General features: G+C 37.5%; 1 protein-coding gene and 1 long non-coding RNA gene across 2 annotated transcripts in view; one reads left to right on the top strand and one right to left on the bottom strand.

The window, feature by feature from the left end:
- The window catches only part of LOC307186165, a 161,800-nt gene that overhangs the window by 109,459 nt on the left and 35,926 nt on the right, over positions 1–16,415 (bottom strand). The window lies entirely within an intron of this gene.
- Positions 472–1,220, top strand: LOC307185249 (small ribosomal subunit protein eS24-like). Its single transcript, XM_079919193.1, has one exon. It carries the CDS (start codon positions 544–546, stop codon positions 1,018–1,020), a length of 477 nt encoding a protein of 158 aa, XP_079775319.1. The 5' UTR covers positions 472–543; the 3' UTR covers positions 1,021–1,220.

Here is a 16,415-nt window from a genome sequence, read left to right as displayed (position 1 = left end):
AGAGAGAAGGGAGAAAATAAGAATGGGGAAATAAAGTGAAACAATAGGCAACATAATCTACAAGATGATGCAGTAGGGGAGAAGAGTTTCTATGGAATATTTATTTATTTATTTATTATTTATTTATTTTTTTGCGGTACGCGGGCCTCCCACTGCTGTGGCCTCTCCCGTTGCTGAGCACACGCTCCGGACGCGCAGGCTCAGCGGCCATGGCTCACGGGCCCAGCTGCTCCGTGGCATGTGGGATCTTCCCGGACCGGGGCACGAACCCGTGTCCCCTGCATTGGCAGGTGGACTCTCAACCACTGTGCCACCAGGGAAGCCCTCTATGGAATATTTATAATAAAACTCATTCTCAAGGAGAAAATTGTTAAGAGGGCCAAGCTTATTTGGACAATTCACTTTCCAGCTTTGGCCTCCCGAGGTCCTTCCATGAGCATTGATATGATTGGCTGGTGGAAAATAGTTCTCTTTTCCTTCCTGGCTGCTTGACGATTAACTGCCATCATGAACAACACGGTAACTATCTGATCCAGGAAGTTCATGACCAACCAAATACTTCAGCGGAAACAAATGATCATCGATGTCCTTCATCCTGGGAAGGCAACAGTACCTAAGACAGAAATTCAGGAAAAACTAGCCAAAATGTACAAGACCACACCAGATGTCATCTTTGTGTTTGGATTCAGAACCCATTTCGGTGATGGCAAGACAACTGGCTTTGGCATGACTTACGATTCCTTGGATTATGTGAAGAAGGATGAGCCCAAACACAGGCTTGCAAGACATGGCCCGTATGAGAAGAAAAATACCTCAAGAAAACAGCGAAAGGAATGCAAGAACAGAATGAAGAAAGTTGGGGGGACTGCAAAGGACAATGTTGGTGCTGGAGATGAAGAAATGAAGTGTCCAGCAGTGAGCTGGAGATTGGGCAGCAGAAGGAATAAAGACTCTGCAGTGATTGTATCTTTGGAGACTGTGCAGCTTTTTCATGAGAGAGTTAATAAACTAAGACTTTAAAAAAAAAAAAAGATGGTGAGGTTCTATCTTTGATCTTAGGAGTGGAAGACATTCTTCTCCTAGGCAGTTCCTTGATCTCAAAGCCCTAACACCACTGGGACTAATAAAATTCTAAGCCCAGGCCTATCTTGAGATTCTTTCCTTAGTCCCTACTTAGATGTTCTCATTTGGCATGACTTTCCCAGTGCTGTCTCCCTGCCTCATGTCCACATCTGCTTGGTCCTCATGGTTTAACATTAGAAAAGAGATGAATCACAGCCTTATACTATGTTAAAGACCACTACCATCTACTCGGTGACAGCTGCCTATATTCAAATTATAATGCCTAAGAAGTCACAACCAGATTCTAACATAGTGTGCATTATAACCTTCATCCAACATCCCTGAAAACAAATTTAAGAGCTGTTCACTCAAATAATGACTCTCATCAATCAAACAGAAAAAATGGGGGGGAGGGCAAAGAGTTGGTCAGAGTGACTTCTGCGTCTTGCAGTCTCTGAGAATAACAAGAAAACATGGGAAAAATATGAAAACCGTTGGCTTGAAAGCATTAGGAAACTAGCAAAATATGGGCTATATTCCAGAACAAGATGTGGTAGAAAATGAACTCCAGAGACATATAGTAACATCTGGTCTACTTTTGCACATGTGGCGCTTGCCAATTCTGGAGAGATAGCTGAGAAGTGCTTTTGACAGCTCAAATGGTGAGGGGGATAAAAATTGAAGTCAAAGACCCACCGAAGCTAAGGGCGTTGGAAAACATCCCCTATATTGCTTTGGAAAACCAAAGAGTTGCATCTGAGGATTAAGGGCGAACTAGAATTAATTAACCAACCACCAAAAAGATGGCAGCCAGGGTTTCCCTGGTGGCACAGTGGTTGGCAGTCCGTCTGTTAATGCGGGGGACACAGGTTCAAGCCCTGGTCCAGGAAGATCCCACATGCCGCGGAGCAACTAGGCCCATGTGCCACAACTACTGAGGCTGTGCTCTAGAGCCCGCGAGCCACAACTACTGAAGCCTTTGTGCCTAGAGCCCGTGCTCCTCAACAGGAGAGGCCACTGCAATGAGAGGCCCGTGCACCGCAGCGAAGAGTAGCCCCCAATCAATGCAACTAGAGAAAGCCCCTGCGCAGCAACAAAGACCCAACGCAGCCAAAAGTAAATAAATAAATTTATTTTTTAAAAAAAGAAAGACGGCAGCCCTATTACCACCTCATCTGCATAGCCCAGAAAATCTGTTTCAGAAATGATCCCAGGTTGCTTGCACCTATGTGAGCCGCAGACATAAATAAAAATCCTCTCTAATGAAATACAGTATCATCTGTGGTAGAATTCACATTTCTAATTCTCTTTTAGACGCAGGAAAAGATTGCACATCCCCACGCACTTGAATTTGGGAGCACAAATGTGACCTGCCCAGGCAGTGAAGTAGTTAAAACCCAGGACAAAATTCTTCAATATCTCTTGCTGGCCTTATAGATATAGCCAAGAAGAATAAAATAAAGAACCTCTCAGAAGGCACAGCCAGGGATGACCAAAAAAAAAAAAAAAAAAAAGAATGGATTGGGGAAGCCTTCCCAGGGAGCAGAATTGCCTAAGTCCTCAGGATAGGGGGCTGTTGAAATGTATTGTCAGGATGATCCGTGTTACTACGGCCTAGGAACTTCTGTAGGTCCCCCACTCTTCCTCTTTCAGAATGAAAATGCTTGTCGTAATTACTGTCCCTATTCCACCACTGTATGAAGCAGAACATCAAGAGCTGCCACATGTGGACATGATATAAAGACTACTGCACATCACACCTAATGGAGAAACAGCATCACCAAAAGATCCTGAATTTTCAGGTCAATGGTATTTTGGGAGGGGGGGGCGGTCTCTGAATTAGTCACCTTTGGGAAAGAGTGGGCATGTTTGACATGCAGCAAAGACAATGAGCCTAACGTTTGGTGATGAGAAGAGCAGTCTGTGTAGAAATTAGTGTCTCTCCCCATTTCCAGTTTTCCTCTCTTTCTAGGACCACGCAAGGATTGTATTTCCCCATCTCCTTGATTTGGCCAGTGAAATGTTAATAGAAGTGATATGTGCATTTACAGGCAGAATTATTTAAAATATAATTCTCCAATTTTCCTCTATCTTGGCAATTATAGAAGTAACTGTCAATATGAAGATGCTGTAAGAGTAAAGCAAGCTGAAATACTACATTGATACATGTGAGTAATAGTGATACCAGAGAGTTACCCGGTTTCCCTTACATGAGAAAAAAAAAACAAACTTCTTTTTATTAAGCCACTGAGATTTTGAGGTTGTTATCATAGCCTGAGAAAGATTATCTGATACTTTAATCTAGACTCTAAATTATTTCTCATTTCCCTTGCAAAGTAATATTTTTTATTCCTATTATTTTTGTTTTTTTTAAAGTTCAATTTATTTTTTTATTTAAAAAATATTTTTATACAGTTTTTAAGGGTTACTTTTCATTTCCAGTAATTTCAAAATATTGGCTCTAGTCCTCATGTTGTACAAAACATCCTTGAGCCTGTCTTACACCCAATAGTGTGTGCCTCCCCCTCCCCCTCCCCATATTGCCCCTCCCACGTCTCTCCCCACTGGTAGCCACTAGTTTGTTCTCTATACCTGTAAGTCTGCTTCTTTTTTGTTATATTCACTAGTTGGTTGTATTTTTTAGATTCCACATATAACTGATATCATATTGTATTTGTCTTTCTCTGTCTGACGTTTCACTTAGCGTAATGCCCTCCAAGTCCATCCATGTTGCTACAAACGGCAAATATTTTTATAGTATCTACTTTTTTCTTGTTATAATGGTAATGTTTGTCCACTTAAAAGAATTGGAGAAATCCAGAAATAGAGACACAGATGTAGAGAACAAATGTACGGACACTGAGGGGTGAAAAGGGGGATGAGATGAATTGGGAGATTGGGATAACATATATACACTAATATGTATAAAGTAGATAACGAATGAGAACCTGCTGTATAGCGCAGGGAACTCTGCTTCACTTCGCTGAGCAGTAAAAACTAAAACAACAAACAACTATACCCCAATAAAAAGAAAAAAAAGAATTGGAGAAATCCAAACAGGATAAAAGAGAAAATCCAGACTATTCACAGCCATCACTAAGAAGTACCTTGTCAACATGCTGATGTTTCTAGTTTCTGTAGCTTAGAGTGGGATGAGTAAATATTTACAAATGAACGGAAAGGCATAAAAGAAAAACAGTGTCCAAGGAAGCATAATTGCTAATTACTGGCCACAGATACAGAATATAATAAATTGTAATAATTAACTATTCCTTTACAAATTTAGAGTTATTATGAAGCTCAAGAACTACCATTCAGCCTGCTTTTCTGCAAAGAGTGGCTGGTCAAAATTTACTTTCCATTTACGAAGAAACCACTTGGGTCACCTTTCAAGTGATTTTTTTTTTTACATTCATGATTTATTTTACCAATATCTTCTCTCTCCAAGGGTGCCTTCCACATTAAAGAATCAACCTTGACAATATATTAGAGTAGAACAAGTGTGTGGTAGGTTGACAGGACCAAATTCACTTGATTTTCAGTCCTCCTAACTACTACAGTAACAGCGTTAGCTGCAGACTAGGAATTTAGAAGGTGTGTTGCAATCAGCCAATTCTTCTAGACCCTCTCCATGACTTACCATTAGAAATTAATCTTTGACGGTTAAATATATAAACATTGTATGTTGTAGTACACTGCCTTTAAGTTACATATTCTAAATATATGCATATTTTGCTGCTAAACCTATTTCAAGGGGCTTTACTTAACCTGAATATGTATTTTAGTCCGTCAGGGGATGCTTTTTGAGGAACCGTGCCGTATCTAACACTATGCTGTAAGATCTCAGTGGGAGGGGGAAAGGATGAGTTGCTATGTTGTGCTGGAAGGTTTCTTAAAGAAAGATGACACCTCATACCACATGTTCTTTCAGCCACATCTTATAAGCAGCTGCTTGTATACAGTTATTATAAAGAAGGATGAACAATACATGCATTCCGATTTTCTTTCAGCCAGACTGACATCTCATATGCATGCACAGACTGAGGCATGTTGATAGGTATGAATGTTCCAAGGGTATTCTTGAAAATTGCCCTGGACCTTATGTTTCTGACCTACCCTTAATCTCAGTGCATCCCCATTTGACCCTCAACTCGTGACTCCATGATCTGTGGAGCCCCACCTCTGTGTCTGATCCCACCTCTGGCCATTTAGACCTGGTGTCTGTAATTGGTCTCACTGGGATTCGTTTTTCAGCTCCGCCTAAGAAATTTTGGTCTGAATTCTGCTTCTCTCCTTGGCAGGTTGCCTCAGATAGTATAGCCCATCTTAATCCTAGCCTCTTATGACTTGGCTGATACCCTAGCCCAACTGGCCCTGGGACAGTCATGGAACGCTATGCCTCTCTCAGAAATCATGATTATTGCACAGTATTCATTTCTCCTTCTGCTCTTCTTTGTGTTCCATACAGGTAAACAAAAGCCTCGTGTGGCTTAGGAAAATACAGTAAAAATAGTGTGTAATGGCTTTAATGAAAAGCTAGTTGGGAAAGTAAGATTTGGAGTTTATTTGGCTATTGAAAACACAGAGCTCATAAACAGCAATTGAGATGACAGCATTCTGCTTCGTGTTGCATTGCATTCGATTCATGGTACTGAGCAAAGTCTCATTCTTTCCAAACAAAGAAAATCGCCAGGCTCTCTGCACTTGGTAGCAATTTAACTGAGCACATTCAGTTCCATTATTACTCGGAGTAAAGTGAGCCTACTGCTTTTGACAGGGAGCTGGCCCTTTTCTGAGGCTACATGAGCCTATTACGCAGCCACCTGTTTTCATAGCCAGCAAATTGGCCAGCAATTATTAACCTGCCTTTTTCTATCAAAGTGCTTAGAATAAGATGGCAGCTATGAATAGGAGAGTTAATGTATTTCTCAGATCTGTTGTTAACTGTATGCAATGTCACCAAATATGTAAAATGGACATTTAAAAACCATTGTTCTCCTCTCTTTGCATTAATAGATTTTAGGTTGAAGAGCTTCAACCATATTTCCTATAAGAGATTTCCATCTATATTGACTTCCACCATAGCCTTAAAACTAGAGTGGTTGGCCCTTTATATTCATCTAAAAATGAGGACACAGAAGCACAAGAGTATTCAGTATCTTATTTACCATCAGAAAGAAGGAGGCCACAAATGAGAGGAAACAGACTGGTCCAGTGTGAACTGCCATGGCTTTGGCATCAGTGAGATGTAGGTCTGACATCTGATTTTGATCTGAACAGTTTATGTGATGCTGGGTACCTAACTCAAACTCATTTAACCACAGTTTTATAAGTAAAATTGGATTTAAAAATCCTATATCATAATATTATTGAGAACTATTGAATACAACCATGTGGTTAGTACATACTGAGTTATAAATAAAGGGTCACTATTTCTATTGAACTTTGTTTTACTAAATTTGCTTAGAGCCAACCCCAGAAACATCAGTCTGTAGAGCTGAGTATTGAATTGGAGAGAAGATCCTTCCACCAATCAAAGTGCTGAGCAATTATGACACAGGAATTATAATGCCATCGGGGCTGGGTTTAACTCTATAATTTGGGGTGGAGGCTGGATGATTATGAAGCACAGATACAGAGATAAGTGCTAGGGGAAAATCTCTGAAAAGTGATTTTGTGGTTGTCAATGGAACAAAAGATACTCCTCTGGAAGAAGAATGGCTCGTTCTATAAATGCCACCATTGACTCAAAATCTTCTGGCTTTTGTGGAATTTACAGATGATCATATAATCACAAGGGTTATCGACTTTGTGCTAAGTTGTTCACATGCACAAACTCATTCAGTTTTATCAGAATTCTGTGAGGTATTACCTCTTTTATATAGATAAGGGAAGTGAGGCTGTAGGGATTAAATATCTCGTTCATGATTTTATGATTCATAAATCAGAGGCAAGGAAACTCAGGTCCTCAAGTTCTCACCATTCTACTATGTTTCTTCCTCAAGAACCAGGAGCATGCCAACAAAAATCATATCTACATTCTGTTTAGGAAGAAAATAAGATATTAAAAAATGAATGTGTTTCTTCAGGAAATGATGGCCACCTACACACACACACACACACACACAAAATCAGATACCATAAGATATCATAGTATTTACTCAGAATGGGTTATTTGAGGAAGAGGTGAAGGAGCTGGGAAATTAGCTTGTAAGCTATAAGAAGACAAGAAACAGTGGGGCTAAGATTTCAGACCCTTATGTGCAATATCTTTGTCATCATCTTAAGATGATAAAGAAGGGTCATAACGTGTTTTGTGTCAAGATGTTTTGAAGTGCAATGGAGTTATGTTTCTTGAATACTTTTCTATTAACACATTTTCTAATAGCATCATTTATCATGCAATTATGAACTATGTAAACTATTAATAAAATGTATTCACGTTATGACTCTTCCTTCAAATTTAAGGAAACTTTCAATGCTAGAAATAAAGAGCTCAAAACCAGAGCAATAAGTAAGCACTACTTTTCTCCTTTTCTCCATGTGGGTATCAGAACCAGGTATATGCCTAAAGGGCTGAAAGTGGATACAGGAATTACAGCCATGGTCCTAACGTCAAGTGCTGTTTCTGAGCTCTTTACATAAAATCATGAACCAAGAAGAGTTGACCCATCCTTGAAAAATGGATTACAAAAACTCTGCCACTGTACTAGGGATATGGCATAGAGGCCAACTACTACAGACAGTGGGTGGGAAAAGAGAACAGAGAGCTATGAAACCCGGTCCTTCAACGTGTAAAGCTAGGAAATTCCAATTTGAGAAATTAACACAAGACTAATTCAGTACTGGCAAAACTCTTATTTACAGCACAGGCAGAGTCAACCATAAAACAATCCCACAGAAGTATCTTCACATGAAAGCATGCAGGACTTCCACGGGAATGATTTCTTAAAAGATGCATTCACAAGTCGAACTTACTAAAAAAAGTGAAGAAACAAATTGCCAGAAAGCATAGTCACAAATGTAATACACTGGAGAATTCATTAACACAGAAACAACAAGTAACAGAAAAATATGGAAGAGATATTAAAATAAGTATGCTGAAAGCGGTCAAATAGAGAACAACAATAACAGAGATCTATGGCAAGAATAAGATAATATGGAAAAAGACAGACAGGGTTTAGTTAAGTATTCTTGAAATAAAAATATGAAAATCAAAATTAAGAAGAACAACTCAGGCTAAATAGCTTACTAGATACAGCAAGAATTAGTGGATTGGAAGACAGACTGGTAGAAATTACTTAGAATAAATGTTTTTGAATGCCGCACAGAATGATAAAGAGATAGAAAATATTAAAAAGAAGTTAACAGACAAGGAGAATAGAAAAAGAAGTTCCAACATACATCTAGTTAACATTCCAGAGAAAGTAACAGAGAAAATGGGGGAATAAACAATGTCCAAAAAGATAAATTTTTTTATATTGTAAGACTGAAGTACCCATCAAGTCCCAAGCAGAGTTAGAAACAAAATTCCACATTAGATTCACTATGGTGAAACTGAAAACCCAGTAAAAATTGCATGGATAACGATGTACGGGGGGAAATGGCATTGCAACCATGGACAGTGGCATCAGAAGAGCCTGATACAGGACGAGAAAATAAATCTGTCTGTCACAGTACTTCAGACAAAATTGTCTCCTCCTTTAAAAAAAAAACAAACTACTCTTTTAAAAGCATGCTTATTTAGAGTCTTAGGAGTGCAATGATGTTAGAATACAAAATTTTGGTCTCCATCCACCACAATGTCATAGTTCACAATTTAACTTCCTAATGGAAAAGGATGACATGCAGCTGCCTTGGATTATTTGACCCAAATGTTTATTACATGGGAGCTAAAGAGGGCCACATACTGGCTTTCTCATTTTTTGCTCTCTCTATTTCAAAACAGATATCACTTAATATTAATTAAATCAAACTGTAATTCAGTGACAAGCAGTTGAAGCACAGGAGGTGTATCTTTGTATGAAGATTCTTACAGTTCAAGATATTTTTGGTATATGTCCATCATTTTTAAATTGTATCGACCTTCTGATATACATCTCGCAGTCAGCGAGATGCAGCTGAATATTGTGTTTGATAAAATTCCTCAAAGACCTCAACCTTTTAGTAAATATAAAACAGGACACTCTTCCTCCTCCCAATCCATTTCATTATTATTTTATGCTTAGTAGACTCTTATCGAAGCAATGTTAATATTCTCTTAGGGGGAATAGTTTGACATTTTAAAGCAGTACTGCTTTTTAATTATTGGTGTGCAAATAGCTTCTTTAATTAAATAATTTTTCCCAGTACAGGTAATATATAAACAGCTCAGCAGTTTTCCCAACTTTTTCTAAATTCTCTTCCCCTAAAGTTTCAACTCAGTTATCTCAGAAATAAATGAATGAAGCTAAGTGAAAACCAGGTAGCTTCTAGAAGTTTTTATAATCCATTGTTTACTACAGATACATAAATTGCCCTTCATTATCTCAATATTTTTCTTACTTGTCAGAGTGCACCATTTCTCTGTGCTTTAACATTGAAGGTGCAGTCATTCATTTCAAAGGCCAGGAATCCTGGCTTTTTACTCTGGTCTTAACTCACACACAGATTGCTCTGTAAGAATGGTCTCAAAAGTGATGCATACACAGCCAATGTGGTACACAAAATGTCCCTTAAAGTACGAAAAGAAACTATTAGGACTTTTATTTCAACAAGCTTCCCCCAATATCTGAAAATAGAGCATTCCTATGAAACCTATGTAAGCCAAATTGTCGTAAAGCAAAGAAGCAATTGCCTTAGGACACATCTTGCTAACGGATGCACAAAATAAATCAAGATGAAGCACAGATGCTCACAGACCTAGTTCCAAGCTATGGCGGTTTGAGGCTGAGATGCTGAGTGTAGTTCCCGGGGAAGGAGATACCATTCTTGCTGCTTGGGGCACGCGGTGCTCCTGCAAAACCAACGCTTATTTTATTTTTAGAATAATATGTTATTGGTGGCACAGAGACCTCGCTCCACCCAGAGGACAGTTCAAAGAGCAGCAGTGTTAGGGGACGAGCATGCCAGTTGTGCTCTCTCCTGTCCGGTAGTGAGTGCTCAGACAATGTATTTACAGATCGTACCTAGTTTAAACTCAGCTAACCCTCACATGGTAGAGTGCTTTAAAAAGATTCTTGTAAAGTTACAGTTGACTGAAGTAAACACTAATATTTCAAACTTCCCTAACATGTAACATATCTCTACAATTTTTTAGCAATGCAATACTCAACCTAGTAATTTATAAATATTCATTAACCATAATGATAAATCTTTAAGTATATCTTTTTGGGGTTTCATGCATATTATCAAAGCATGAGAACCTCCATATTCTGCTGTGGCAAAAATGACCAAAACAATGTAAATAAATCAATATAATGATAAATCAACATCCATTCCACTGTTAGCAAAAGCTGTTTAAAGATACAGAGAAACATAAAGATCTTAAAAAACAAGTATTAGAACCAGTTAAGCAGTTGTTAGACAGTTGGGTCAAACTACTGATGTTTCTACTATTCTCAGCTTATGGTATTTGCTAGATTCTCTTCCAATGATAAAATACACGTAAAACTACAATTTGTGAGCCATTAAAGGACAGATACACTGCAGAAGATATTTTCTGGATAGTAAGTGACTTATTTTTCTATCATCATAATCTATGGGACAAAAAACTGCTGTATAAGCTAACCTCTGATACAGTGGCCACTTTGGGATTCTAAAAAGAATTCTGGAAGAAGGTCACAGAAATAGCCAGACATCTGTAATTCAGTCACTGCATCATTCATGGACCAGCCACTGCAACAAAGAAATGAAGCCAAAAATGTACAAAGTGCCTCAGTCTCATTCATTGGGTTAAGTTTTTTCTTTTTCAATGACTCCTTTAAATAAAAAGGTATCTTTACAATAGATGTAATGAAATGTATAATGATTATGAAAATCCTTTGTTCCACAGAGAGGTTTGCTTTTTATCATGTGACAAAGCACATAGAGTTGCAGAAGTTTAACACAACTTACAGATTTTTTTGTCTCTAAAAAGGAAAAAAAGTATTCCAATTTTGCTTCCCTTTTGTGACACAGAGAGGTTGTTGATATAATGCAGATAATCTAAAACAAACCTGTGTAAACTGTCCTTTACAGGTAAAGGTGACATCTTTACAATAAATGCAAAAGTAATTGTTTTATGAAAGAAAACTGAGCTATGAAGAGAACATTTGAAATGGATATTTGAAATTATTTCCCTCATTATTTCTGTTGCTGAAAATAGTTACATAAAAAACCCACCTACATTCTTTAAAAATTCAACAGAACCTTCCAAATGAAATTTTGAAAGATTTTTAACCCTTTTGTTAGAAAAAATGTAAATGAAACACCTTTTCCAATTAATTTGCAAAAACAACTGATTAACATCTGGGAGATAGAAATTTACTGCAAGAATTTTTTGAAACAGCAAAGTTTTGCAAGAACAAAACAAAGACACAACATTTTGAGTGGAAGCTATTGATTTAGTAAGCACAGCCAATATGCATCCCTGCCATTTGCATTTATGGGTTTTTTCCTCAGTAATATTTTTAGCTATGAAAATCATTGGAATAATTATTGAAATAAAGTAAAATTTATTTCAATAAATTTTAAGTAAACTAAAGCAAATAATCACAATCATATATCACCATGGGTTAAACTGAGATTTTTTTTTTTTAAATAGTGAAGGCTATTCATTCACGTTGCTTTCAAAACATTGCTTCTGGCACCATTAATAAAATTGATTATTTTAAAATAAGTGTTTATTCTATCTTTATTTTTGAAATGCATTTTAATGTTTTATAATGTATAAACTAGTGCTTGCACATAATGTATAAATATACATATATTATGGGCAAAAGCTTAAAGATTTTAACTGACGAAAGTCTGAAATCCAAAAATTGTGATGACTTCTGACTGTTCTTCCCAGTGGAGGCCTCTGCTTCATGTTCCACTTTGGATGCTCACGTGCTTGACTAGCAGGTGTCAATATCTGGAAGTGTGGCTGCATTTTCCTGCAGGCAGAATAGAAATCTAACCTCCAACAGGAAAACTCTTCTGCTGGTTTAAGAAATGTCAATGACTTGAGCCTGTTCCCTTGGCAAAACCAGGGTAGGGCCTATTTTCATTGGGCAAAGATGGCAACCTGGCTGTGCATTAGTTGTGTTCATATTTATTAAATGGGTTTTAAGAAGAATGAAAATCTTATTGGACTGCAGGAGATGTTCAGGAAAAGGGGATAACAAAACACATGGCCATGAAACTTTTCTGAGACTTGTTTTATGACCCAAATATGATCTATCTTGGTAAATATTCCCTGTACACTTGAAAAGGAATGCATATTCTGTCATTGTTGAGTGGAGTCTTCTATAGATGTCAATTAGGTTAAGTAGGTTGACAGTGTTGTTCAAGCCTCCTATAGCCTTACTGATTTAATCTCTACTTATTCTATCAATTATTGGGACAGGGATATAGAAATCTCTGATTATCATTGTGGATATGTCTATTATTTCTATCTGCAATTCTAACAAATTATACTTAATGGATTTTAAAAACTCTTTTATTAGATGCATGAACACTTGAAAGTTTTAGGTCTTCTTGATAAATTGACCCCTTTGTCGTTATGAAATGAGCTTCTTCATCAGTAGTTACGTCATTTTCTCTGAAATCTACTTTGCTATTAATGCACTGTGAATTCATTCAGCATTTGTACATCGAAAATGTTTTTATTTCATCTTAAGTTTTAAGAGAGATTTTCCCTGGGTACAGAATTCTAGGTTCATAGTTCTTTTCGTTCATTACTTTGAAGATCTTGCTTCATTGTCTTCTGATTTGAATTGTTTCTGATGAGAAATCTGCTGTGTTGCTTGTTTTTCTTCCTCTATTGGATTTAATCCAATCCCCCACTCCTCTGACTGCTTTTAAGATTTTGTCTTTATCATCAGTTTTGAGCAATTTGATTATGATGTGCGTTGGTGGCTTTTATCCATATTTCTTTGCTTGTTTGGGGATTTTTTGGGGGGGAAGGTTGAAGTGTGTGGGTTTTTTGCTTTTGTTTATTTAGCTTCATGTACTTGTGGGCTTATAGTTTTCATCAAATATGGACGTTTGCTGAGAGACCTAACATTTTTCCACATTCACCAGAAGGACCTTTTTAATTGATTAAAAAGCGTCTTTCTTGATGGAATTAATAATTGATTCTGAGTGTCCTGATTGAGCACTCAGAACAACTTACTAAGTTTCGTCATTCAGGTCTACAAATATCACTGTCATATTGGTTTGAAATCACAGGTTGAGGAAATATAATCTGCGCAAATGACGAAGTCAGTCATTGACTTGGTTTACTCCGATCAAAACCAATTTGTGGCATCCAGAAGGTTATAGGGTGGAACCATTTACTTTTCCTACCTGTTCTCAGGAACACTTAAAACTTGGTATCAATCCTCTATCGTTTCAGATTACAGAGCAGTTAGTACCCTCAGGTTTTTCAAAATAAAGTTGCAGAAATTTCACATAAACATCTCCTGTGTTAATTGCTTACCCCTCAGAGGCTTTTTAAATGGCTGTATCATGGTGAATTATGCTGGCAAAAGAAAGATGGTTCATTTATAAAGTTCATATAAATGATGCATTGGGAAAGGGTTTTTTGTTCCGGTTGATAAAAGTTAATCAAATGCAAGATGGCATAGAGCAATTCAGCATAAATCTTCCACAGAGCACTGCTTACATCTCCCATCTCCCAGGTAGGAAGAACATTTATCTGACTATTTCTAAACTGTCCCTGTAAATCTCTGATTAAGAGAACCAAATCAAAGTAGCTGGCTAATGGCTTGTTTTTCAAAACTCTTCTAGTAAATATATTATAAATGGCAACTCTTCAATAGCCTAAAAACAGAGACATTTACAACTTAAGTGAGAACCACAAATGAGTTAAAGGGGGAAGAGGGAAAGGATTTGCCTTAAATGCAGTTTTCTCTTGATACCAGAGAACCTGCCACAAAGCAGAGAAACATAGCAAGGTCAGGTTCTCTAACACTCTCAAGCCACTAGATTTCTGTTCTGTTGAGAACTAGGCTGAATATCAGATTCACTAGTGTTGGTGTTTAGAAATTCAATGGCAGAAAAGAAATATTTTATTATGAATTGCAGATACTGTCCAAAGTCTGTGACTAAGCACTGATGTCAAAAGGAACTTTCTTCCTCTGTGTATAAACCTCAAAGGAAAATTAAGCTCTGATTTGAGGTAGCTTCACTAAAAGGGAGCAAAAGACTCCTCTTTGAAGACAGTACTATCCACCTCTACAAACCAGTTTTTGCCTCAGACAAGATGGCTTTGGCTGTGCGTCTGTGCCAGACCACATGATGCCAAATTATTAAAGTTTTAAAAACTACTCAGTGTTTTGACATAATGTGTGCCCTTTCATATATGACAGTTGAAAATGCTCATGATGTTCAGAGAAAAATTAAGATATCTACTTCTTAGCATTTCTTTTATGATTAGAAATTTATACGACTACTGCTTATCTCGATGCCTGGGAATCAAGACCTATTTGTCCACTTCCCTTTTCTCTCTCCCTTATTCACATGCTGCGTCCAAATATTCTGAATGCATTTGTTTATTATAGTAGCTACCACTTATCGAAGGTTTGCTATGTGCTTAGGATTTCTCATCTATGATCATATGATCATTAAGCCATACCACCAGTCTGGGCTAGCTACCACTCATTCTATTGGTGAGTAAACCAAGATTCAGAGAGTTAAGTACCTAACTGAGGTCATACTATCTGTGACTGGTCCACAGACTGAACCCAATTTTATCTAAATTTGAGACCCATGTTCTTTCCATTTCTTTTTTCTCATTAAGTTGCTAACGGTACTAGGTGTTAGGATTTCTGATTCTGCATGTAACAAAATGCACTAATTAAAAATTCTCACCTAGAAGACTGAAACTTAGGGAGATCGATCAACGGTCTTTTTTTGAAAACTTGAAAATTTCACAAGGATTGTAATATCCCATCAGACCATCTACTTTTTTCCTTAGGTCTGATGAAATAGACTATGTAGCATTGACAAATATACACTACCAAATGTAAAATAGATAGCTAGTGGGAAGCAGCCGCATAGCACAGGGAGATCAGCTCGATGGTTTGTGACCACCTAGAGGGGTGGGATAGGGAGGGTGGGAGGGAGGCTCAAGAGGGAGGGGGTATGGGGATATACGTACACATGTAGCTGATTCACTTCGTTATACAGCAGAAACTAACACAACATTGTAAAGCAATTATACTCCAATAAAGATGTAAAAAACAAACAAAAAAAATCCCTACTCTGTGGATTCAAACAGGATGGTCCCAATATGTAACTCTAGATGAAGCAAAGGTGTTCTTACCCAAGGCACAGTTCCACTCAACCATGGCAATTGTTTGTTTGTTTAATGTGAAAGTAAAAGTTAACAAAACATTAAATCCTCTTAGCACTTGCACTTCATTTTTTTAAAGCGCAGGCTTCTTTGCATGTAATTTACTCAATTTAAGAAATGGTGCTTGCATTTTGAGGACTAAATACAAAGGAAAGGGGCAAAAGGGTGATGATCATGAAAAAGAAATACCTTTATGTTTGCATTGCATGGTTTGACTGCAGGATAAAAAAGCAAATAACATTACTTACCTATCATATTTATAGTAGTTATATGTATCTTTGAAAAGCAGGATAACATTTTGCCACTCTTCTCTCTCCCATTGAATTTAATTAAAATGTGATCTTTTCTAAATTGACTGAGTCACTTGGCTCTGCTGTGTATATTTCAGGCTCCACTGATAAATTCTTTACCAGATTTCCATTTGGGGAGGATTAACCATTTTGCAATCTAATTTTCTTTCAGCAGAATGCCTCTGGTTCTTTATCAATATTCAGGGGAAATAACTGAGATCTCCAAGAGTCTACTCTCTCCATTCAAACAAACTCTCAAGTTCATCTTCTTGATTACTTCTCCTTCCCCCCACTTCCACCAGGAAAGTTTGCATATGGACAATTTCTCCTCTGATAGATAAGGATTATATCTCATCCCCCATGAGTCCAGCCTTTGTCACTTATGGCTTATTCCAGATTTCATCAGACAAACTCAAATTTCTAAGCCAGAGTTGTAGTCCAAGGGCTTTTTCTCTCGGACAAGACCTGAGCTAATGATTTCAAACTTCAATCTCATTGCTTTCAGATGCCTTGACTATTAGTGTTGGAAAACCTCTAGAGGTCAT

Source organism: Stenella coeruleoalba (assembly GCF_951394435.1).
Source record: "Stenella coeruleoalba genome assembly, chromosome: 4".
NCBI classification, from domain to species: domain Eukaryota; kingdom Metazoa; phylum Chordata; class Mammalia; order Artiodactyla; family Delphinidae; genus Stenella; species Stenella coeruleoalba.
The sequence above is the reverse complement of the archived record's forward strand: the minus strand, read 5'-3'. Positions and strand labels throughout refer to the sequence as shown.